At 38.3% G+C, this 25,347-nt stretch overlaps 2 protein-coding genes across 2 annotated transcripts in view; both read right to left on the bottom strand.

The window, feature by feature from the left end:
- Positions 1 to 5,466: 5,466 nt before the first annotated feature.
- LOC107747170 (CD209 antigen-like) lies at positions 5,467 to 8,760 on the bottom strand. The gene is made up of 6 exons (XM_016561608.1): positions 8,619 to 8,760; positions 8,456 to 8,458; positions 7,595 to 8,371; positions 6,714 to 6,817; positions 6,536 to 6,639; positions 5,467 to 5,658 (listed from the first exon to the last, which is right to left on the bottom strand). Exons 1-6 carry the CDS (start codon positions 8,758 to 8,760, stop codon positions 5,523 to 5,525), a joined length of 1,266 nt encoding a protein of 421 aa, XP_016417094.1. The 3' UTR covers positions 5,467 to 5,522.
- An 838-nt stretch (positions 8,761 to 9,598) lies between these two features.
- The window catches only part of LOC107747139 (complement C3-like), a 22,097-nt gene continuing 6,348 nt past the window's right edge, over positions 9,599 to 25,347 (bottom strand). Inside the window, exons 13-41 of the mRNA XM_016561569.1 lie at positions 24,857 to 25,048; positions 24,624 to 24,779; positions 24,393 to 24,522; positions 24,201 to 24,272; positions 22,367 to 22,561; positions 22,040 to 22,154; positions 21,867 to 21,958; positions 21,499 to 21,638; positions 21,188 to 21,397; positions 20,835 to 20,892; positions 20,131 to 20,217; positions 19,845 to 20,048; positions 19,684 to 19,759; positions 19,422 to 19,581; positions 18,072 to 18,167; positions 17,793 to 17,943; positions 17,202 to 17,365; positions 16,897 to 17,055; positions 14,015 to 14,074; positions 13,823 to 13,913; positions 13,452 to 13,500; positions 13,273 to 13,363; positions 12,705 to 12,794; positions 12,296 to 12,401; positions 11,444 to 11,533; positions 11,246 to 11,326; positions 11,039 to 11,122; positions 10,151 to 10,286; positions 9,599 to 9,996 (exon numbers count right to left, since the gene is read on the bottom strand). Coding sequence (XP_016417055.1) covers positions 9,858 to 9,996; positions 10,151 to 10,286; positions 11,039 to 11,122; positions 11,246 to 11,326; positions 11,444 to 11,533; positions 12,296 to 12,401; positions 12,705 to 12,794; positions 13,273 to 13,363; positions 13,452 to 13,500; positions 13,823 to 13,913; positions 14,015 to 14,074; positions 16,897 to 17,055; positions 17,202 to 17,365; positions 17,793 to 17,943; positions 18,072 to 18,167; positions 19,422 to 19,581; positions 19,684 to 19,759; positions 19,845 to 20,048; positions 20,131 to 20,217; positions 20,835 to 20,892; positions 21,188 to 21,397; positions 21,499 to 21,638; positions 21,867 to 21,958; positions 22,040 to 22,154; positions 22,367 to 22,561; positions 24,201 to 24,272; positions 24,393 to 24,522; positions 24,624 to 24,779; positions 24,857 to 25,048 — 3,474 coding nt within the window. The 3' untranslated portion in view covers positions 9,599 to 9,857. The remainder of the gene's footprint in view (positions 9,997 to 10,150; positions 10,287 to 11,038; positions 11,123 to 11,245; positions 11,327 to 11,443; positions 11,534 to 12,295; positions 12,402 to 12,704; positions 12,795 to 13,272; positions 13,364 to 13,451; positions 13,501 to 13,822; positions 13,914 to 14,014; positions 14,075 to 16,896; positions 17,056 to 17,201; positions 17,366 to 17,792; positions 17,944 to 18,071; positions 18,168 to 19,421; positions 19,582 to 19,683; positions 19,760 to 19,844; positions 20,049 to 20,130; positions 20,218 to 20,834; positions 20,893 to 21,187; positions 21,398 to 21,498; positions 21,639 to 21,866; positions 21,959 to 22,039; positions 22,155 to 22,366; positions 22,562 to 24,200; positions 24,273 to 24,392; positions 24,523 to 24,623; positions 24,780 to 24,856; positions 25,049 to 25,347) is intronic.

The following is a 25,347-nucleotide window of genomic DNA, read 5'->3' as shown; positions in this document are numbered from 1 at the left end:
GCTCAGGCCCTAGCCCGGCCCGTGTCTGCCAGCTTCTCCCAAAACAGCCTACAGTATACTACTGTTTCAGCTATTAAAATAGTTCAGTTTTGTATGTAATGGCAAAGTGATTATATTTCGTTTCGTTTTTTTATTACGTTAATTTAGAAAAACATTTGGAGCATTTTTTGTTCGTTAAATATAAGTTTTTGTTTTTAAAGTAACGACCAAGTGGCCAGCGGCATATAACAATGTTTAAACGTTAAACCTAGATAAATCTGCACTATATCCAATAGTTTGCAGAGAGTGGAAGCTGAAGCGCGCCAGCGCGATCACTTGCATTTTTTTAAGTGGATACGCCGTCATTTTTACTCATAAAGGTAAGAGTAATACATCATTCGTAACTGTAAATGGTCTACTTTTATTTGTGTGCACTCACAATATCAACAAAATGTTGTGCTTTCATAAAATAAAGAAAACAAACATTATGCGCTTTCTGCAGTCTCATCTTGAACAGGCGCACTTCACAAAAATGAACCAAAACTCAGCGAATACATGCCTCACAGACATGATAAATATATCTATAGAAAGCTTTAAATTACAACTTAACAAATAAATCAAATCAAAAACAAAAACTCTTTCGTTATAATCATAACCCGTAAAGATGCGCTTCTCTCTAAAGGCGCGTCAGATGAGGAGATGGCGAGTCAGGATCGGCAACTTCATGTTTGCGACACTGACTCAGAAAACACTAGTTTATTAGTAAATAATTCAAATATCTCCTTACTATTCCCTTCTGACACATTTATGGTAACTACTTTTGTGGCAAACTTAAGCCTATTACCTGCATTTGAAAGCAGAACTGTTCAGCTGCGCTGACGGCACGCTCCATACATGCTGCTGCGGGATACTATACACCGTCGAGCCGCTCTTGACAAGTCGCGGTAGCACTGTCTCGTGTTGTTTCCACCAGAGTGGCAATTTTTTTCATCACTAATTGATGGATGTCTAAAATAAAAAAATAAGGAGAAGCCTAAAACAGGCCTGAGGCCCGGCCCGCGTCTGAACTATGACGTGAAAATTGTCTTTTGACTTTTCTGCATTAGGTATGTTTTTTTTTTTTTTAACTCTTTGTACTGCAGTTATTGTTCATTCTAAATGTATCTGTAATGTAGAATATGTGTTACATAAATACATGAAATGTAGAACATATAAAAAAGTGCTTGTGGCTCGTCTGCCAGTGGATGCCCCCCCTGCATAAAAGTGAAACTCCGCCTATGCTTATTAGTGGTCTGAAAGTGCTGCAGTATGATGGCAGCAATCAGAAGAAGACAAATGATCCCAAGACACACAGTGATCGCTACCAAATATTGCCTTTCTCCTGTCAGACACAAATAAAACACAAAAATATTAAATACACTCCATATTATCAGAAAATTAGGTTTCAAGAATCAAGTATTGTTTTATAATGACGAACATCTGTAATAATGCAGTAAAATATGCAAACAAGATCATATCGTAAAAAGTAAAAAAAAACTAAACAAAAAAAACAGTTAATACATTTAATATAAAAGCAGAAATATTGACGTATTGACATCTTACATAAAAAAAAACAACAACAACAACAACAAAAAACATTGTAATTGAATCTAACAGTTCTCATTTCCTGAAACCATCCTGACATCATCTCTGCTTCAAACTGAACTTTCTTCTTACTGTGTTTGCAAGCTTTTCTTTCATCGTTGAGGAGTGTTTGAAGTCCAGTTGTATTCGTAACACTTCTGCATGTAGCATTATCACAAAAGTCCTCTATTGCATTTTTTTTTGTTCTTTTGTGTCTTCCAGTACGTCTTCACAGATGAGCTGTGGTCCTTAGAATGATGACTACTTTTGTTTTAATGGTGCTAAACCTATGAGGGAAGTGATATCATTGGACACTGGCATTCATGAAGAATATAGACTTCCAGTCTGAAACTCTTCAGACCCAAACTATCCCAGATAGCAACATATTGTCGGCCCAGATCCGGCCCACATCTGGCACATGTGGAATGATGATCTGTCCCACATGTAGCTTGGAACGATGGCACTTGGGCGGACTGCTCCTGATTGCCAGATCTGGGCCAAAAGCAGGCCATAGCAATGCCACATGTCAGCCAAGAGCAAAGAAATAAACCACACTGGACATTATCCGAGTCACAAAATCTGTGTATATTTAATATGGAGTCATCTCAGCCTTAATAAGCCCATTAACAAGCAGAATCACTGAAGAAAAGAAGAGAACAGAAAATAAGAGCCAAACAGAGACTTAGCTGACTGCAGCCACAGCTTTAGATGAAATCAACTGAAGATAAAAGACATTAAATCTCTGAAGATCTCAGCAGAGGAGTATTACACAACTCCACAAACAGCATCACCAGCTTCACTCATTAATAACCAGACTGACTTTATTTCTGTTAGAGGTCTACAAAAGTTCTTATTGAGAATTAACAGGGGTTTAAATTTTTGTTTCATTTGAAGTCACCATAATGGTGATTACTGTTTCCATTAGTTGGCCTCTTATCTCTAAAGTCATGATACCACAGTGATGCAGCTTCGAAACAAGTCTGAGTAGCGTGTCAGACTCAAGGTCTATATTTACGTTGAAGTTCTGTGTCAGACAATTGAGGATAAATAAATACTGTGCAGTATAACTCACAGCTTTAAGTAACAGTCTCACATGAACATGCTTGTGTGCAGTTGCTGTCTGGACAAAAAATGGACCGAATTTACATGCCCTGCTGTACATTTTGACCGGTTGATGAAAAACAAGCTTATGTGGATTTTATACACATTTTTAAAAAATTAGATAAGGTTCTGATTCATGCTGCAGATAAAATAAATATAATTATTCATTAATCAATTATCATTTTGTCTTATCCACTTTCTTTATTTAAAGGCTGAAATGTGAGGTTTACCATTTTATGAAACTTTTTCAAAGCTTTATTTGATCATTTTGTATATGCTATTAGATAAACTGTTGTCGGTCATGTTGTCATTAAAAATCTGGACATCACTGGTAATGTTATTGTTTTAGTGTTTATGCAAACAAAAAGTCATTTTATTTTGTTGATTTTAAATACAAAACTTGTTGAAACAATTTGTGTCAGTACTTTTTTAACATTTCCAGCATATTTTAACAATACTTTGATGATACTGATAACTGTGATAATTTAGGCTACTATAATCATTATAATAAATTGTCATACCGTAACATTACATTTCTGTCCCCTCACTTCGGAAATGATGGCTATGCCTCTGCTGTCAATCGACCATTTTATTAAAACGGAAAGCAATTAAAATCAGAAGTGTTTCATAAGAGCTAGAATAAAGTCATATTAAAAGAGCTGCTTGTGATGGAGCTAAACATGAACACATCATAAACTGTCCACTGCATATTAATATACAGTGTGAGAATGATTTTTAGCACCATCTAGTGCCATTGCCATTTTGGAATATTATAGTAATAAATGCTCTTCATTGCCATAATTTGTAAGAAATTTCTCATCAAAACTCTTCTCTTAAATTGAGAGAAATAAAAAATACAGTCTTAAGCACAGAACCTTCAACGTGCAGTGCGGAGGCACAAAACCTTCGCTGATGCCCGGCGTTCCTCGACTCCCACTTACCAAACTGGACAGCAAGTATGGCTATCGACCCGGGATCTGCGCCTCCACCTACCTTGCAAGAAGCTGAGTCCCCACTACATCGGTCCGTTTCCGATACAGAGGCAGATAAATGAGGTCACCTACCAACTCCAACTTCCACCCAGGTACAGAATTCACCCCACCTTTCATGTGTCCCTCCTAAAACCCTTCTCTCCTTCTGCACCCGAACTCATGGCACCAGCAGAGCCTCCTCCTCCAGAGATCCTCGAACAACCATCTGTCTACCAGGTCAAGGAAATCCTGGATTCGCGGCGGCGGGGTGGCCGACTAGAATACCTGGTAGATTGGGAAGGATATGGACCAGAGGAAAGATCCTGGGTGGCCCGGGACGACGTTCTTGACCCCACATTGCTAGAGGAGTTCCATCTGACCCATCCTAATCGTCTCGCACCCAGAGGCCGTGGTTGCCCCCGTCGCCACTTGAGGGCGTCAGGAGCTGCCCCTGGAGTAGGGGGTAATGTCAGCGAGTCACCACAATCACCTGCCACTACATACACCAGATTACGTTCACCTGAGGTCTAATTCCTCGCACCTGTCATCTGCAATCAAGCCAACATTCAAAAGCATGCTCCTTCCAGTCACTCACTGTCCAGTCTACCGTTCACTACACTGAACTTACCAGACTCTCTCTATGCTATTCACCTGTGTCTACTTACCCTTATATTCCCGAGATTCTTCCTTCATCGATCTCCTTCGTTCCTGGATCCCATACTCTCCGCAAACCTACAAAAGGAAACAATCTGCTTAACCAAGCTAAGACTCACAGAACTGTCTATTGAGTTGGATACTCACCATTCATTGTTTCAGTCATTCTACCTCTGCAATTCCTGTCAATAAACCTGTTTATCCTTAACTAACCTGTTGTCTCCGGCTTGATCTGTGACATAACCACAGTGCTGCAGTGTCAAAGGTAAAATCCAATAGGGGCTTTCCTGCTGATCTGTATACAGTTTTTCTTTATTAGTGATCAGTGTGCGTCAGTTCACTAAAGGTCAAGAAGAAGCATCCACCACCGGAGTGTCCACATTGTCGAACCTGGCCCCCTTTAAAAAAAAGTTTGGACACCCCTGCCATGGAGTCATAAACCAGATACTCAAGAACAATGTATGAAATGAAAACAAAAATGGCAAGTTTAATATGGTAATGACAGTAATTGAACATTTTATTCAAACAGAAAGCAATTCAACTCAATAGCATTTTTACAGACACAATATACACTCAACAGACTTTAGACTTTTACTGTGATTGTCTCCTCAACACTTCAGAGCAACAAATGAGACTCATGATAACAGTAGAATAAGATCATATTAATATAGAGCTGCTTGTGATGGAGCAAAACATGAACACATCAGAGGTTTGGTGTCTCAGATCACCCTGATACATGCCATGAGAAACAGAATATTATTAAAGCATTAAGAAAATTATGACAATTTCACATTTTCTTTCTAAAAAAATCATAACAATTGACAGTTTTTTTTAAAGACATGGACCTCAATCAAAAAATACACTCTTAAAAATAAAGGTGCTTCACGATGCAATAGAAGAACCTTTTTTACCTTAATGGTTCCATAAAGAACCGTTAACACCCGAAGAACCTTTCTGTTTCACAAAAGGTTCTTTGTGGTGAAAGAAGCTTCTTCAGATTATAAAAAGGTAAGAAAGAGATGGTTCTTTAAAGAACCTTTGACTGAATAGTTCTTTGTGGAACCAAAAATGGTTCTTCTATGGCATCGCTGTGAAGAACCTTTTAAGCACCTTTATTTTTAAGAGTGCATGCATTCACAATAAGAATGATTATATTATATATAGAAGCAAAACCATGACAAGATGGGATGAACCCTATTTCTCACAAACACCTTTTCTCTTCTCTGAACATGGCAGATCATTCCAGTTGTTCAGGACCGGATTTGAAGGCATCATTTCAATACAGTCCTCATGACTATGTTGGTCATTCGGCTCACCTGGGAGCCAGAACCTGAATAACATGTATCACATGTTCAGTTTTTAAAGAGCACAAATTTATGAATCAACAATACTCACAGTATAACAGCATGTTTTGAGAATAAACTAAAGTAACACAGAAGCTTGAGCAGAAGTGAAAATGCAGAAAAGAATAAGAGACACAGTAAGATAATTTTTTTTCAGTATTTTCGCATAAAATTCAAGGCATTAATGTCTGCCTACAAAACCACCACTGGCTCTGCACCCCTTTACCTTCAGAGTTATGTGCCTCTAGAAGCTTGCACTCTGCAAGTGAACGACGCATTATTGTGCCATTCCAAAGAGGCACAAAATCATTTTCACAGACTTTTTCATTAACTGTTCCCTCCTGGATAAATAACCTGCCCAACTCAATCCAAGCAGCTGAGTCCTTAGCCATCTTCAAGAAACGACTAAAAACACATCTGTTCCATCTTTATTTGACCCTCTAACTCTAGCACTTTCTATTCTATTTTAATTCTACTTTATCTATTTCTTTATTTTTATTTAAAAAAAAAAACTAACACTAGCTTTCTATTTTTTGTAATCTATCTACTTGTTTTTCTTTGTGTGTGTGTGTGTGTATATATGTGTGTGTGTATATATGTATATATACCTCGCTACGTGTACTGCGTTAGGCTAACCGATACATGTCATTTGCACTTACATATTGTTGCTCTTTTTTTAGTTTTGATTGCTTCTATTGTCCTCATTTGTAAGTCACTTTCGATAAAAGCGTCTGCTAAATGACTAAATGTAAATATAAATGTAAGAGAGAGAATAATATTCTTAATAGAATTTACAGTATTTAAAGTGGTTTTAGTTTGGTGTTTGTGGAAGTTTTGTGGAAGAGGTTGATTTTTAGCCCTTACCCTCTATTCAGCAGTGAATTATCCACCCATTTCATGTTGCCCTCCTGCTCTGTGTCAGACAAACCAATCCACACTCTCTCCGTGGTGAATGAAGATATGAACCTCTGTGTGTGGAGAGGAATAACAAGGAATAAGTGTGATTCCTCTCATTCATTAACAGACACGAACACAAACTCACCTGCTTCTCTTCAGTGTTGATAATGATCAGATCAGCTCCATGATCCCTGCAGTACTGTCTGCTGTCAGACCAGCTCTTCTCCTCATTGGACATGAAAACCCAACCTCACAGAAACATCTTAGGTTCTTTCAGTGGCATCAGAATTTTTCCATTAATCAAAAGGTTCTTTACAATGAAAACAAGTTCTTTAGATTATTAAAATGTTCTTTACACTAATAAAAAGAACTGTTTACTGAAGAGTTCTTTGAGGAACTGAAATGCTTCTATGGCATCGCTGCAAAAAAAAACAAAAAACTTTTGCAACCTTTGGATTTTATTTTCCACAATGTCCAAGCACATATTTAATTTATTGTTTAAAAGACCATTCATATTAAGTAATATTATCAATTTAGCTGCACTGACACAATTGGATGAGAACAAAACCTGAGCTGAATAATGACTAACTTTGCAACATCAACACTGTTATTGAATAAAACTGAATTAATTCAACATTGAACTGACTTGAGCCGAATAATGACAATATTATCTTTCTGCTTTACAGCTGAAATTTATTTGTTTATTAATTGATAATTGATCATTTTACAGCATTAACCCAGCTAACAAGGACCGTTCTCAGATCTTTGGCTAACTTCTGGTTAATTCATTGTTTGTTCAAAGTTATCTGGTCTTTAATAATGTTCTAAAAATGTTAGCAAAAAACATTGTTTAGACTGACTTCAGTCAGACATGCGTCCAACATTTTGATTCAGAAAACATTCCAAAGTAATGTTCCTGTAATATTTACAAAATGATAAGATGGAATGTTCCCATAACGTTTGCATAACCAATAAACATGTATTTTATAAAACATAAAAAAAAAAAAAAAACATATGTGTACTGACCTTGTTTAGATGATTCTTTCTTCAGTTCCTCACTCAGAGAAGTGACTCTTCTTTCTAAAGCCAGTTTCTTCTGACTCAAAGAGTTGAAGTTGTTCTGTAACTGGCTTTTCTCAGCAGTGAGATCTTTGACTCTCGTCTCCAGCTCCAGTTTCTTCTGACTCAAAGAGTTGAAGTTGTTCTGTAACTGGCTTTTCTCAGCAGTGAGATCTTTGACTCTCGTCTCCAGCTCCAGTCTCTTCTGACTCAAAGAGTTGAAGTTGTTCTGTATCTGGCTTTTCTCAGCAGTGAGATCTTTGACTCTGGAGTCCAGCTCCAGTTTCTTCTGACTCAAAGAGTTGAAGTTGTTCTGTAACTGGCTTTTCTCAGCTGTGAGATCTTTGACTCTGGAGTCCAGCTCCAGTTTCTTCTGACTCAAAGAGCTGAAGTTGTTCTGTAAGTGGATTTTCTCAGCAGTGAGATCTTTGACTCTGGTCTCCAGCTCCAGTTTCTTCTGACTCAAAGAGTTGAAGTTGTTCTGTAACTGGCTTTTCTCAGCTGTGAGATCTTTGACTCTGGAGTCCAGCTCCAGTTTCTTCTGACTCAAAGAGTTGAAGTTGTTCTGTAACTGGCTTTTCTCAGCTGTGAGATCTTTGACTCTGGAGTCCAGCTCCAGTTTCTTCTGACTCAAAGAGTTGAAGCTGTTCTGTAACAGGTCTTTCTCTGTTTGATCTCTTGAACTGGACTGTAACATGTGTGTAGCTTGTACTTCTCTCTCTGCCGTGAGCTTGATATGCAGAACTACAATGGCAGCCACCAGGAAAATGCACATGAGGCTAAAACACACTGTGCTCAACACAACACATTTATTTCCTATTGACAAACCTCCTGCCAAAAAGAAAAACATCAAAATTCTAATAAAAATTGTAATCACTTTTTTGTTGTTGAAATAGATAGGCCTTTAAGGAATATGTTCACTATTACAAAGATCTTAAAGTGCACTCCTGAACATATGCATATGACTTCTGCATCACACTACACGTCTTACTGTGGTTTCGAGCTCTTGCTTCAGTGTAGCTGAGTTTTCGGTCCTTGTTTGCATAAGTATCTCCATCTCTGTCCAGTCCCATCTCATTGTACTTGCTGCAAGTCTCGTGGTTGTCATTTTTATAAACACTCACTAGTTCCATGATCACTTCTCTTCAGTTGTGGACTTCGGGAGGATGAGTTCAGGGTTTAATATAGAGAACTTCCCCTAGAATTTACATACTGCTGACTGTCAAGAATGCAAACTTTGATGAACTGTACAGCTTCTCAACAAAAATGTTGGGTTCAAGGAATCCCCCCTCATTTATTTCGCAAAAACTTCATTTTAACCAGGGGCCAAACTCGACTGTAACTATTTTTCTTACTGGTCTTATAGTTATATTAAATGCATCTATTTTAATACAACATATGTTTCTGTAAAAATATAGAGCTGTTTTTTTTTCTTAGTGAAACAGCAAAGCTCATTATGCCACTTTCTTTATATACTGGTGAATATCAGTAAAATAACTCGTCTTTATTGTGGATTTTTGTGAATTTGCTTTCAAATCTTCCAAAACAACTACAGAAGTCTTTAATATAATAGGCCTACATCACAATTTTTTTTAAACAGCATAGAGAAGCATTAAAAATTAACTTGTTACTGCATGTGCACTCATTCCACAAAGTCCATTCTGACATTTATATACCAGTATGCTCAGTGTCACTATGAGGTGATGAACTACAGACTGTTGTGCTGTGCTATACATAAATGCACATTTCTCTCTAAAAATACGGATGCTATTTTGCTTACATTTATTTGATCTTAACTTTAAATACTGCTGAGCTTGAATAATTGGAAAACTGAACTTGCACAACATAAGGTTACTCTGAAGTAAACATTATAATCAAGCATCTGAGTTAAAAATCCATAATAAATCAGTAGGCTACTTTCAAAAATTAGTTGTTTTGGAATAGTGAATGATCAGAACAGAGGATCTTGCTTAACCATATTTATTATGGAAATTTGCTTAGACATGCATGTGCCCCAAACACCTTAAGAATGGTGGTGTACGCAAGTCATGCGTAGGTATGCATTAATTAATAGCTGAATAACAGGATAATTGTGGAAAAAAAAGCAACAGTCAAAATTAACTCATAACTCATGTATTACATACATTTAAAGTTGAAAATGAAGCTATACTGATTTTCTGTTTCATTTAGTCACTGAGCATCTCAAAGCAATAGTCTGGCATTTGACTTATTAGCTGCAGCCGAAGCGCAGATCCTGCTGGAGACTCAACATGCCGTTGTATTTTTCTTTGAGTTCTTCGTTAGTCTTGCTCTCCTCCAAACTGGGCCAGAACTCCAACCACGTCCTCTCGCCCAGAGCATACTGACCGCTGGGAGACATCAGAGGAATTTTACTTAAAAGAGACCGTTTGTATACATTGGACCATTCAAAAGTATTTCATATTTCAAGCTCTGTTATTAATACAGATGCACATTCACAGATCAGGGCACACACACTTTGGATCACAGGTCAAATGTACTTACATTCTGCCCTCCAGTTGGACATCATCAGCCTGGCCCATGATCAGATAGCTCTCACCTCGCTTCAGATCCAAAGCTTCTTTGCAAGAGATCTGTAAGGAGAAGGTACGCTGCTCCCCCTCCACGTCGATTTCTGGACCTACACAAATTCATGTGTATGACATGTGACATGTTTGATTTTCTCTCTCTTGCTCTGAGTGATCACTGACACAACATGGCAAAAAATCACCAGTGTCTCTGGTAAGATAAAGACCATTAAAGGGGGTCACATGATGCGATTACAATTTTTCCTTTCTCTTTGAAGTGTTACAAGCTGTTGTGGAGTCGCTGTGTGTTTTGTTATGACAGCGATACTACTTTGTTTGGCCTTTCAAAAGAGGACACAACTAGAAATCAGTGGTTAAGTTGTATTTACAACACTGTTCCAGAACAGTTCAACCCAAATATTCAGATGTGTGCTGCGCATTTTATGGAGGACGAGGACTGTTTCCTGAACCAGTAGCCTACAATGCGTCGGTGGCACAAAGGCTGTTTCTATAAAGTTGGGCAGTTTGGGTAATTATGTCCCCACTGGATGCAACAAATGCCTCGTTTATAATGGGTTTTAATGTTTTTGTCTCGTCGCTCCGGCCGGACAGGGCATCACAGTATGTTAAGGGGCGTAACATTTCCGTCACACGCTTGAGGCATTCGGCCAATCACAACGCACTGGATAGCTGGCCAAATCAGAGCACACTTCACTTTTTCAGACCGATGAGCTTTGTAAAAATCTACGCGTTTCAGAAAGGCGGGGCATAGTGTAAACATAGGGGCATAGATCTGTAAATCACTTTGCACCTTACTGCTGAAATAAGCATAACATTAAAATGACAGAAGAGTGAGGAGTTATACCTGTTTTGAGGGCAAGTTCAATCCTCACATCGTAATAGACTGTTAAGGCATCCTCATGTTCTCTCAAAACAACAGCTTTATAAACTGTAGAAATGGATTAGATTGATGTAGCATCTTACTGATCACCACATTAACTAATAATTACAGTATATAGGAAAAAAAACTCACTCATTGCACCAAAACATGCACACACACATAATAAATTACCGTAATTTATTTTAGGATCACAGGCTTTCTTATTACGGTGAGCCTCAAGAATTTTCTCCTTCTTTTGAAGGCTGCAGTTTTCTGTTTCAGCAATGGAAAGAAAAATTAACCTGCTGTAGATTAAAGGTATAACTTTGTATGTCTTCTTTGCACTTTTTTTTAAATTTTTTTTATTATTATTACACTGAAACACGCTACCTTCGGCACACTGACAGACATCGTTCTTACAGATTTTCTGAAAAGCTCCTTCCTTCCTGGTGGGATGATAAAACCTCACACAGCGATTTTCTAAACATGGAAGAATCACATGGGTCACATAATGTTCTTTGTCCTGCAGCATCAGAAATATTAAAGTAGTCAGCCGTGAAAATAATGTCAAAACAAGTCAAATATAATATAAAGTGTCAGTGGCTCATTGAGATTTTTTTGTTTTTTGTTTTTTTAGAATTTGTGTAATAAATTTGTTTATCTTTTTTAATTAATAAAGATTGTTGTTTAATAATGATTCAGTAGCTATGTTTATTTGAATAGATTTACTCTGGAATACTTTGTGCAACAACTTTTTTGGATGCTAATACCATAGCCAATGGGGAAAACATATGTAAATAGGGGCGGGAACACAGCACGCTCTGTGAAGAGCAGAGTGAAGAGAGAAATGTTTAGTGACATGGTGGTTTCAAATGGCAAACAAGACCATTCTAAATGTAATTCTACTCGCATTTTTTCTTTTTTCCGGTAACAGAGTACCAAACAAACACACGCACAAGCGCAAGCGCGACCTCCACAATGACCATTTAAGCGGTAATGGTTTTTCCATTTCATTATAACTGAAATCAAAGTGTGATCTGCATGTTAGGTTATTAGTTTCTTTACTTGCCCAAATCAAAAAAAGCCACTCCCAGATCTCATGTTCCTCATTCAATGTAAGTCTATGGGATTTCTTTTTTTTTATTTCTTTTTTTTATAAATATGTTTGGCCTGTCGCATTGTCAGACTAAAAAGGCAAGTGCGATTGCTTAACACACGTTTGCATGCACATCAGCTTCATACCTATAGAGTAGTATTCATATACAGTGACTGCTGCTGGTTGAAGGAAGCCTCCATTCATTATTCTGTGCAGCCGGAATGAAATCCTATCTTCCCTGGTATGAGAAATCTGCAGAGAGTGGAAATGCAGACATCAGTCACCTTATAGTAAGCATGCAGGTGTGTGTGTGTGTGTGTGTGCACTTGCAGATGTATTTGTGTTACCCCAAATCAGTTTAATATTAACAGATAATATTAATAGAATTGATGTAGTCATTCTCACAGTAATTACTAATTATAGTAGTTAGGACTATATGTCCTGTTCTCTTGATAATAGCCTCACTAAGCCTTTGGTAATGATGGCACCATTTTTTGTTTTTTACCTTACAACACTTTTATATGAGTGTTTTCAATGTAAAACTGAGACAGACACCTTGTCCAGGTAGAGGATGAGGGATCCTCGCTCTGAAAGCTGCTTGTTCATCTCAAATTTCTGAATCATCCTGTCATGTCCAGTTGACAGCTACAAAAAGAAACAAGTTAGTATTGGAAAGTTTGACAATGTGGCCACTGTAACATCCAGTGGAGCACAGAGTATGGAATTTGTGAGAAAATCAAGCAAAAAATTACACCAAGAATGTCAGAAAGAAAAGCAATATTAATACAACCCACCTTTGCACTAATGGTATGTTTTAATATACTAAAATGTTGTTCTTGCTATAGTTATAATATACAATATTATAATAGAACATAGTTATTATAATACAACATAGTTGTGATTTAAAATTATTACATTACAGAAAGAGTTTGCTACCACAGTTTGCACAGCTGGTGTACATAGAGTCTGTGTTTCTCAACTTTTTTGTAGTGGAAAAAAAGCAGTTTGTTGGGACTAACACTATATGCACACTGCAATTAAACACACCTGAAGTTCTTAATTTAATTTTGTCAAAAGCAAATGTGAATAATGCAAATGTGAATAATAGAAATGTGATTCATACCGCCTTAAGATCATTCTCATCCACAACAAATCCTGTCAGTAATGATATGTCCAATATAGACATGGTGGCGTCTCTGTCAGCAGACAGATATCTGTGGAGTCATCAAAGCAAATGTGAGATTTCTTTAGCACTACTGGCACAGCAAAAATAAGGGGTTCAGAAAGATCTCCAAAACTCACCTGGTATTGATAATGAGTTTGTAACTCTCAGTTGCTCCTTGATATGTTACTAAAAAAAAAAAATGTGCCAAATAAATAAATGTGAATGTACACAAGATAGTAATGGGCAATTATTACAACAGGTAAGGCATATTTCAACCCAAAAAATAGCAAACTTTTGTTTCATTATATATATTATATTTTGTTTTGAATCAAGAAAATGAAGCCAATTTTAGGACCATCAAGATTTCACATTTTACAATTACACATTTTTAATGAAATAAAAAGTATTACAACATTTCGCACTGTAAGCAAAAGGGCTTCATTTTCCTTTTTATGCAAAACATAACCACCAAATGACAACAGTGACAGAGCAGCATGAAATTATTAACCTTTATTCGCCCTTTCAAAAGCCAAAGCAAGCTCAAAGTTCTTGCAAGTACTTTTGCTTTCTTTTGGTTTTGCATAGTACTCAGTCACAACCTGCAGAGGAGAAAACAACACAAAACACAATTAAAGGCAGTATATAAGATCCGATGTAAGGTCCGATTTATCTCTGATTATTGCTTTCTTCAGTCACTCACAGTTACAGAGGCCTCTCCAGAACCCTTGGCACTGATAGTGATATGCCTGTTGGATGGAATCTGTTGATAAAATAAGCGTCTGCTTATGATCATTGTTGATAATTTAGGCTTTATATCTTCGAGACCCTTATAGCCTTTTGACATTTGCACATAAATTACAGACATGGCCCCACATTCTACATTTATATTGGTGCTAAATTGCCAATGCCCCCCCCCCCACACTATCAAGGAGATGCTAAACAGATCACACTCTCATCGCCCCAATTGCCAAAGCCCCCCCCCCCCCCATCAAAAAGATGCTAAATAGATCAACTCTCTGGTCTCCCCATTGGACTTTCCAATGAGAAGCCAGTCACGCTCGGGACCTAGCTAGCGAACTACCCTCATGCTCACAATAACGCACATACATAAAGACATATTCTTTATTTAGACTATAATTAATCGTTTACAAATGTATCTGGTATATGCATGTGTTTGTATGTTTCCCTATTACATTAGCCTAGTTACCACTCGTTATTTATATTAGTTAAACTCTAAATGCTTATATTCAGGTGTATGAATGTATCTCTGGTTTAATATCTTCTAGATACTTCTTTCTTGGTATCAAGATTATCTGGTCTTTATTCCTCAAACAATGATGTACACTATGTGATCGTGAAATGCATCATACTATGTGTACTATATTTTGGGTAAAACCGCACCAATCCTCCAGACAAGCAATAAACATGCAAATGGGCCATAAATGGAGACAAAGAAAACTTCTCCCGCTCAAAAATTCACGCCTGGTATTGGCTATTCCATCCAAAGGTGGGTGTGACTAGGAACTATTAAAAGACCCTAACTCAGATTAATCATTGTTTAAACCCTTCTTCTTGAGACGGACACTCTCCAAGACTCTTCAAGACTCTCCTCTTGAGTTTGACTTTCCGGCAGTTTTACCTTCAAGAAACTTTGTCGATTCGCTGTGGACTCTCTGATCTTCAGAAGAACCAGACAAAGGCCTCCAGCTCACTTCTAACGAACTCATCAAGAACCTCCGTCTTCTACCGCATCCGGACTCTTGTTGCAGCAACAAAGCCAATGCAAGTAACCGTTCCAACTATTTAGATGCGTGTCCAAGTTTAGGCCCCTTTAACAAGGTGATTTTTGATTCTCTGATGATTCTCATTGGGTTGTGGTTAATTGATGTTAAATACTGCCATTCTTTTGTTCTTCTCTCTCTCTCTTTCCTTACTTTCCTTCATTCTGTATATATGTGTTTTGCTTAGTTTAGTTGTATGTTAGCTATAGTTTCATGTATTAAATCCCTTATATTCACAATTGATTGTCTCTGTGTGCTGCTCACAATTTGGGGTCACTGAATGTTGAATCTTGCTACATGCTAAATTACTGCTAATACTGCATAAAGTAGGAAAGCTATTCTTCCTTGGTCAGGAAAATAATATTTCCTAGAATTGATAAATAATTACATTGCCTGCTCGGTGGATGGACCGATCAAATAATTGTAATATTGATTTTGCTACAGTTAATTCTAAGATCTAATCTAAATATTTATTATTAATCATAACCAGTTATAATTAACTATAAATATTTCCCCTTTGAGCTAATTTGCTACATAATAATAATAATAATAATAATAATAATAAATACATTATATATAATTTTTTTCATCTTGATAAAATATATCAAATGTAGCTGAGTAATATTAGACTGAAAAATAGAAGTTTCATCTTAAACCAGGTATACATCAAAGATCGTCGCTCATACAATATGTTGTGACTTGTTGCGTTAAAGAGATAGTTCACCCGAAAATTCTGTCATTAATTACTCACCCTCATGTCGTTCCAAACCTGTAAGACCTTCGTTCATCTTCGGAACACAAATTAAGATATTTTTTATGCATTCCGAGAGCTCTCTGACCTTCCCATAGACAGCAAGGATCCTTACATGATCAAGGCTCAGAAACATAACAAGGAGATCGTTAAAATAATCGATGTGACATCAGTGGTTCAACCGTAATTTTACGAAGCTACGAGAATACTTTTTGTGCACAAAGAAAACAAAAATGATGACTTTATTCAACAATTTGTCTTCTCTGCATCACCCTATAGCACCATTTTGGAGAGTATCACATACAGAATTTTCGAGTGAACTATCCCTTTAACTTGGTGCATAGTCTTAACTGCATAAATGAAATATAGATGAATCCTTGTTAAAGTCCTTGTTTGATTAACATTAATGAAACAGACAGCAGCAGGTATATTAGACTGTGGTCACTTTAAGACCTAATACACCAATCCACTGTAATGAAACACATTAGTTCTTATCAGCTGTTGATATTCTCTTTAGAGGTGTTGAAATTAATCATTTCTACGATGCATCGCGATGCAGATGTGGACGATTCGGTATCGGTTCAATAATAGACCATAACCGATTATAACGTACTGAAGCTTTTCTGACGTCATTTGTCGCATACGTGCTTTGTCGCGGTAGCATACAATGGTGGAGGGAGGCGAGACGCGAGTGCGAGTAATTAAAAATGCTCCAACTACTTTAAAAGCCGACATCTGGGCACATTTCGGCTTTTATGAACAACCTGGTAAGCACGACCTGGAAAAGACACACGCTATTTATTGACAAAATTGTATACGTGTGAAGTAAAATTGAAAATCGAGGAAGCAGTGCATCGTCAATGCATCGTGATATCGAATTGAACTGAATCAATGACATGATAATCATAATTGAACCAAACGTGAGACCAGTGTAGGTTCACACCCCTAATTCTCTTAAGACATAACCGACTGTACTTATTAACTGTTGATGTTCACTTAAGAGATAACTGACCGTGTTTAAGTGAATACTTACTTTCGGCACAAACTCACCTTTTCTGTTTGTGCGAGATAAGAGTTGTCTTTGCTGAACTTCCACACAATCGGCTGCCGGCTGCCGTCCACTCGGATTGTCATCTCCAGGTCTAACTGCCTTATTTCTTTAATTTGAATCCTGTACTCCGCTACGGCCTGAAACACCATAATGGTGGCCTGGGATGGAGGAGACAAGTTTGAACGGATGTGTAGGCTTCACCTTTTTGGTCTTAAATTGTTAATGGTCTTTTCTTAAATGTTGCACATTGAACATGTGGACAGATGTGCAATGCAGATGTGCATGCTGGATGTAGACTACAAACCTGAGTCGTGCCATATCCTCCATTGTACTGCCTCTGGTTGTTGAGCCAGTTTACGATGGGAGCTGCACTCTGAAAGCCTTGAGCTTTTACTAGAGCCAAAAGCGCATAGGCCGAAGCCTCTAAAGTAAAGCTACTGCTTCCAGGGACAGGCCAGTGACTTCCATCTGTTTGAGAATAATTGAATTAAGTTTTGTTTGTAAAGCGCTTTTCAACATACAGATTGTTTCAAAGCATCTACACTTTTTGTTAATGGAGAGCAAATGTGAAAAACAATCAAATTTTATACTTGTTGACTTTCAGTTTTATATTGTGTCGTCATTGTTGATTTGTTTATGCCAGTCATCATTCATTCCCTTATAAGCTTGTATCTTTAGTCTTTATTGCTTTGAACATAATGTAATGTAATGTAAATGTAAGGTTGTTATGCATCTTAATCACTTAGGCAAGTACAACAAGAAATATTAATGCTGTTAGGGTGAAATGGGTGCAGCATTGACATTTAAGCACAAATAAACAGACAAAGCACATTATTTTCTGAACAGGTTAAATTAACCGTTCACATGAATTCAACAGAAATGGCTGTATCTTTACCTGCAGAGGCTTTTCTCAATAGGACTTGTTTGTCAAGTGCATTTTCATTGGCAAGAGCATAAGATGTCATTGCCACTGCGTAAGGATTTGTCAGACCATGTAACTGAGATCTGAGGTACACAATGGCCTTATGTATGCTACTGTCAAGATTCTAAAGAAAATAAAAGTTGATTGGAGAGAATAAATTGCATGGAGTTGCATAAAAAAATACAAATTGAGCTAGAAACACGTTAGCTTTTTCAAGGGTTTCATTTTAACTCAAAGACTAGCAGGACCTACTGAGATTTTTTTGACACAAATGCTTTTCCCCTCCTGCAGGGCAATGAGCACAAAAGCCGTCATGGATGCTTGTGAATTTTCCCCACGTACGTTCCCCTGTGCACAATGATGAAATTGTGATATTAGAAACAATTAAAGGTGCGAGTAAAGGTATGGTCACATTTACCATTGCTCTGTGAAATTTTGTGAGTGAAATCCAGTTCAATGAGAAACGGAGCAATATTGAATTTCACCAAATAAACATCCAGCAACAAAAAAATCTCCCTATGCGAATTGGTAGCGCTGACCACTAACAAGCTTTCTGGTTGATGTTCGGCGGTGACTTCTGTGTGGGGGTCGGAGACTCAAAACTTAACAACAAAGCAAAACAGAACCGCATTTGGACAAGTTTCAGTTCAACCCTTCAATTCAATATCATAAAATGATCCATAAAAAGAGGCTGTTTGGACAGCATGTACTTAGGTTGGTCTGTTTGCTAGCTGGTAGAATAGCACTGTATGTTTATTTCATCATCTTTATTACCGTATTTCATTCATGCTATTTTGTCACATTCAGCCCTGCTTTATTTTAAAATGCTTTCTTCATATTCTAGCTTAATCTGCTAAGAAAACACTCATTCTGTTAGTTTGAAGCGAGCAGGAACAGGACATCAACATAACGCCAGGTTGACGTTGGACATGACGTCGGACAGACGTTGCATTTTAGTTGAGAATGAAAATCGGGTTGACCAGTATTTGACGCCAATTTGATGTTGACTTAACATTGGATTTTGGTTACACAACTTAAAAACAGCAAATATCAACGTCAGTTGACGTCGGTATTGGACATCAATTAACACTGACATTAGATGTTGAATTGACATTGAATTTTGGTCACCCAACATCACAACCGAAATTTTACCAAATATCAACGTCTTATGACATTGTATGCCTGCTGGGAAGGGCTCAAAACATCAACTTCTAACTCGATGAGTATTTTGTGGTGAGATTATTTGGCCAATGGCAATAGCAGTGTAGGGACATGTTTGAAAACATAGCTTTTTTAGTCATTGTTGCCCCACATAGAGAAATAAGAGTAGCTTATAGCTTCAAAGTTGCTGTATCAAAATGCCATGATGTTCTGTTCTCATCTCTTATGGGCTTAAGAGGACTTGGAACATAACGCATAAGCTGTACGGACGACTTTTTGGCACTTTTGGAGTTTGACTTGAATTTTTCCATTAATGCTCAATTGAAGAAGGACAGTCGTACAGGTTAAGAACGACATGAAGGTGAGTAAAAGATGAGCAATCTTCATTTTGGGGTGAACTATCACTTCAGTGTTATAGATTTTAAAACAGGTCTCACTCACAGTCATCCCTCCAGTAATTACTGGGGCATCTTCTCTGAAAACACCATCAGGTAACTGCTTGTTCAGTATGAGCCACTTGAGAGCAGAGCAGATCACATTCTGGTCTATGTTTACAATGTTACTGGCCATGGCAAATACTTTAGCAACATATGCTGTCAACCTTTAGGAGAAAGAAAACCAAAATCGAGTCTTAATTATGGTGAGATTCTTGAGTAACAGTTTTTATTGACCAAGCAGAAATATTGAGAAATATATTAGTTACCAGGTGCTGCTTGGACGGCTAATATATGCGGCATAGGACCCGTCATTTTTACGATATGCCAGCTGTTTATTGTAACCTGTTCATCAAGACAATAAGAGGGGCATACTATATGAAACAAATGTTTAGGAGCAGAATAGTTGACTTTGCAGTGTTTAGTTTACCTTTCGTGATGTACGTAGCAGCAGTCTGCCTCAGCCCAGCGCTCACGGTGTGCCACTGATTGGTTTTGTCCAAGTAATATGTTGCAATGACAGGCATCGTTAGGCCAATCATGTTCTGCTCCCCACAGCCACCAGGCAGGATAATCAAGGAACCCATGGCCTGACCGCTAATAGCCTTCTCTATTGTTATACTAATTGTATCTCCTGTGCACAAGAGACTGACATACTGGTAAAAACAAGGCCTATTTTTATTTTACAAACTTACAGCAGATACCAGAAGAGTCACCTATTGCGGATATATATGTGCTTGCAGGTGTGTTGGGCGCCTGGTCCCTCAGTATAAGGCTCTTGATAACCTCCACATGTTCACCACCTGTTTCAGAAAGACAAGAACTGTACAGTCACACTTCACTCTTATTTGTGCATGCAGGACATGAATTTCAATGACTGGTGTGACCGTTATTTAGCATCTGATTGAGGCCAGGAGAGACAATGGGGTTCACCCAAAAATGCTAATTCTGTCATTAATTACTCACTCTCATGTCGTTCCAAACCTGTAAGACCTTCATTCATCTTCAGAACACAAATTAAGATATTTCTGATGAAATCCGAGCGCTCTCTGACCCTCCCATAGACAGCAAGGATACTGCCACGGTCAAAGCCCAGAAAAGTAGTAAGGACATCGATAAAATAGTCCATGTGACATCAGTGGTTCAACTGTAATTTTATGAAGCTATGAGGATACCTTTGTGCGCAACGAAAACAAAAACAATGACTTTATTCAACAAATCTTCTCTAAAATAATGACAGAATTTGCATTTTTGAGTGAACTAACCCTTTAACAGCAGGGTCAGAAATTCACCAGGGCTCAAGACAAAAATCATAAAACTCGCAATATTCATAAAACACTGAATGAGAAGAAAACACTTCTAACAACTCCAAAATATTAAGTAAAATACCCATATAAAGGTTTTGTTGGAATCCCCTTACCTTTCTTAGAAGGACTGATTTGTAGATTTTCATTAAGTTTGGTCAAAACGCCTTCAGACTAAAAAAAATGAAATGAGTGAGTGAGAAAGAGAGAGAGAGAGAGAGAGAGAGAGAGAGAGAGAGAGAGAGAGAGAGAGAGAACAAAGGGTGTGCGCTATATAGTTCAGATCCGTATGTGAATTCTTAGAAATTAGCAAGGGTGCATAGTTTGCTGTCTTCAAACCTTGAGGAAAGCTGAGGGGAATGAATGTCGATTCATTTCTTTATGTCATCTTTTGGGTACCGTTTACATTAAACCTACACTCAGCAATGAACTGTCTTGTCATTTGATCAAAAAGGTCTCATTTTCTTACCACCACTAGGAGATCTTTCTTCACGCCGTCATTCCCACGTCCTGCAGCAGCTGCCTTCACTTCAATGGCGTGGCGTCCCAAAGCTAATGGGACGATGACAAAAGGGACTGATAATGAGGATTTAGCATCTACTGTCACAATGGTATGGAACTTTCCTCTCTTGCTAGCCAGGCTGCAGACGTCTTTGGTTTCCATCAGTTCCACACGTACCTACAAGAAGAAATGAAACTCACATATTCCTTATGACGAAAGGAAGGCTGATAGTGGCATCATGCTGAGGGCCTGTGTGATGGTAAATCATCCAATCTGACCTTTACTGTTCTGCTGTACAAGTTGTGGATAATGGCCTTGATTTCAATTTGCTCATTGCGCACGGCTGAATATGGCAGCTTTAGATCAATAAAGAAGTTCTTCACCACTGTCATCTCCTGGACATCTGCCACACAGATACCTTTGTAGAGAAAAAAAGAGAGCAACTTCTTAAAGAAGGCATGCATTGCGGTCCAGTGAGCTCTTGTACAGTGAGAACAGTACAGAGAAAACACACGATGAAATTTTCTGGGGTAATCAACAGCATGCCACAAATGCAGTACACAAGATTGGAAATGGCTGTGAATATTCCTTTAATATGAATTGTATGTTTACAACAACAAATTGTGTTTACAACAAGAGTCTGTACCATGAGTGCTGGACAAGCTGATGGCTGTGATTTCCCAGGTTGTTATGGAGTCTTTCAGCTTGAGTCCATCCCTGGGTAAGGTGGTTGTTTGACTAAAAGAGAGATCATCTTTTACTAAAACAGGAGCATCACTGGCTGAGCAATGACTGTTGGAAACTGCAAGTCAAACTCACCACTGGCGGTTCAGTGATGAACATTTGGGTAACACCACTTCCTCCCAAAGCCAACTTTCAGGGAAGAGTGTACGTGTTACAATGTCATCGGAGTTCACAAATTCCTCGCTTTCACCTGAGGGTGAAAGTGTGGTTGATATATTTACGCAAAACACAACCAACACTTTTCTACAAAGTATTTTCTGCAAGTGTAGAACCAAAACTTGTGACATCTCGGGGGTAAATTATCCTGCTCAAGACACACCTGAAGCACGATCTGACTCCAAGCAGATTTGCAAGAGTGAGTTTAAGTTGAAATTTGTACACTATTATTGAAAATGCTCTTACTGCGGGCTAGAATCACTTCTTCAACTGACTCTTCGCGATGGGCGGTCATCTCAGTGCAGCAGTGCAGGAAAGCCTGTATGCACTCCTCTCCATCCACAATGAAAGATGCCCGATACTGACAGGTGATGCTAAAACCATCCATATTCTTCAGTCCATCCAAACAGCATTCTCTCTCAATGCCAGAGTATTTGTTCGCTGGAGGTAGATTACATAAAAGATTAGAGTCTCTTGCCGCCACCCACTGTACTGACTGACAGCCTGAATAGACATTATCACTATTTAGTCAGTGGCTAAATGATAATGGATAGTTACACGTGGTCTGCGGTTGTGAGGCCGGTTGGATGTACTGCCAAATTCTCTGAAACGCCTTTATAGACGGCTTATGGTAGAGAAATGAACATTCAATTCATGGGCAACAGCTCTGGTGGACATTCCTGCAGTCAGCATGCCAATTGCACGCTCCCTCAAAACTTGCGACATTTGTGGCATTGTGCTGTGTGATAAAACTGCACATTTTAGAGTGGCCTTTTATTGTGGGCAGCTTAAGGCACACCTGTGCAATAATCATGTTGTCTAATCAGCATCTTGATATGCCTCACCTGTGAGGTGGATGGATTATCTTGGCAAAGGAGAAGTGCTCACTAACACAGATTTAGACAGATTTGTGAACAATATTTGAGAGAAATAGGCCTTTTGTGTACATAGAAAAAGTCTTAGATCTTTGAGTTCAGCTCATGAAAAATGGGGGCAAAAACAAAAGTGTTGCGTTTATAATTTTGTTCAGTGTATATTCACATAGGAAACCAATATTTTATGTTTCACAATATTACTTATTTTTTTCTGTATTTTTGATTAAATAAATACAGCCTTGAGGAGCATAAGAGACTCAAAACTGATTTTGAATGGCAATGTATATATAAAAAGCTATATTAATGCACCACTTGACACAGCACACACACACACACACACACACACAAATCAGAGCACAGAAACTTGTTGTCTACGGCCCGCTGCCCCGCGACTTCTATTAATAAAATAGCTTTGATACTGGATTGCTACATTACATTACTCAACATCAAGGAAGTAAAATCGCTGTTTTTAAGTAACTAATCTCACAGCTTCATTTTATTGTAGAAAGAGATGCACAGATGCAAGTAATTCACAAACGCAACTTTCATCTCTCTCTCTCTCAAAATGGCCATATTTCTAACGTAAAAATAAGTTGACTAATATTAAATGATTTGCAACTCCCATATCTTACCTCGCTGTCTTGTTTCAACGTTAAACTGACGCTTTGTGCTGGAAATTGCGCTCTGCTTCTGTGAAAGGTAAACCCTTTGATTTGATTGGCCAGCTCAATTACTGTGACATTGACGAGCGCTGTTAGACCGCAGAGGCAGCCTGCCGCTGAAGATATAACTTTTAAAGCAGGGCTGTCCAAACTCGGTCCTGGAGGGCCGGTGTTCTGCAGAGTTTAGCTCCAACTTGCCTCAACACACCTGACTGGAAGTTTCTATGCCTAGTAAGAGCTTGATTAGCTGGTTCAGGTGTGTTTAATTAGGGTTGGAGCTAAACTCTGCAGGACACCGGCCCTCCAGGACCAAGTTTGGACAGCCCTGTTTTAAAGGTTTTTGTCATCCTAACCTTGTCCATGTCTGCCTAATGGAGTGCAGCAGATCAGTGCAAGAATTTCAAATATGGGGGGGGGACATATTTAATTATTGGGGACATATTTAATGTCAATGGTGGTTACGGCCCTGCTATAACTGCTTTTTAGCTATACCTTGATCGATCAATCGAACGATTGTTTAAAAATGGCTTGCATCTTTCTTACATAGAGACCGCAGGAGATCCCATAAGGTTAGATCTCGTCTTTTTCTTCGTGATGAAGATTGGCATTCAGCATCTGGAAAAGAACAACATCAATAGTGGAGATTCATTCCTTGACAGGTTATAAAAATCAGGTTATAAAAGTCTGTATATTGATCTTTTTGAACATGTCAGAAAAAAAAAATGATGCAAGTACTTGTCCTGATGCCAGTGCTTCCAGCAGAGCTGGACTCAAACAGCAGGCCGGCATCACTGAAGACTTGCATACTGTCTTTTCCACTTCCTGCTGTGCAGCCAATGTCATGTGACTCAACAACATCCCAGATCTGTTGGGGAAAGACACAAGTCAAAGAGAAAAAAGGCAATATATAAGAAAATTTTACCTCTTTTCAGTTCCAATGGTAAGATTCAATTCTCATCTACAAACCTTTGTTTGAGTTATCCTGTTCTTGTTGTTCAGAACATAGACGCCTTTATCAACAGCCACCAACCCAACTTTAGCCCCAGGATCTCCTGTTATTCTCAGGCCAAAGTCTTCACCGGGCTCGTAGACATTGACTGGATCGTGAACTTCCACTTTAAGCTGGGAGATCAAAGAACATTGATCAACATTACAAGCTAAGATTAATTCACAGAGTTTTGTCACCAGGGCTGAATTACCGTTCCCATGCATGTGTCCTTTACGTCAACCCAGACTGAATCAGACACCACCTCAGACGTGCCCACATGGTAATAAGCCACAAAGCGGAAGGACGGCAACATGTCTTTGGTTACAGGCAGAGACAGAGACACTAGAGATTGTCCTCTTCGCTTAAACCTGTCTGCTTGAATGATCTGACCTTTACTTAAGATCTGAAAATGAGGCAGATGAAAAAACTCTGAATACATTTACAACATTTAACAAACCACATAAGAACAGACTGCATACTTAAAGGGTTAGCTCACCCGGAAATGAAAATTAGTCCTTGTTTTACTCACCCTAAAGGCATCCTAGTTGTATATGACTTTCTTCTTTCAGACGAAACCAGTCGGAGTTATATTAAAAATTGTCCTTGCACTTCCAAGCGTTATAATGGAATGGGCAGGTGTTTTTTTCAACAGTCCAAAAGTAGTCAAATAAAGCGCACCTAACCATGTTAAAACATGCACCA

This window comes from Sinocyclocheilus rhinocerous, unplaced genomic scaffold (genome assembly GCF_001515625.1).
Source record: "Sinocyclocheilus rhinocerous isolate Xijiao unplaced genomic scaffold, SAMN03320098_v1.1 scaffold1310, whole genome shotgun sequence".
Classification (NCBI taxonomy): Eukaryota; Metazoa; Chordata; class Actinopteri; order Cypriniformes; family Cyprinidae; genus Sinocyclocheilus; species Sinocyclocheilus rhinocerous.
Note: the sequence above shows the minus strand (reverse complement) of the source record. Positions and strands in the feature narration are given on the sequence as shown.

Coding starts and splice junctions, on each gene's coding strand:
- LOC107747170 (XM_016561608.1), bottom strand. CDS start 8,760: ATGGAACTAGTGAGTGTTTATAAAAATGACAACCACGAGACTTGCAGC. Junction 6,818..7,594: donor GAAAGAATCATCTAAACAAG/GTCAGTACACAT, acceptor TGTTTCTGTGAG/GTTGGGTTTTCATGTCCAAT. Junction 5,659..6,535: donor AATTCACTGCTGAATAGAGG/GTAAGGGCTAAA, acceptor CATGTTATTCAG/GTTCTGGCTCCCAGGTGAGC.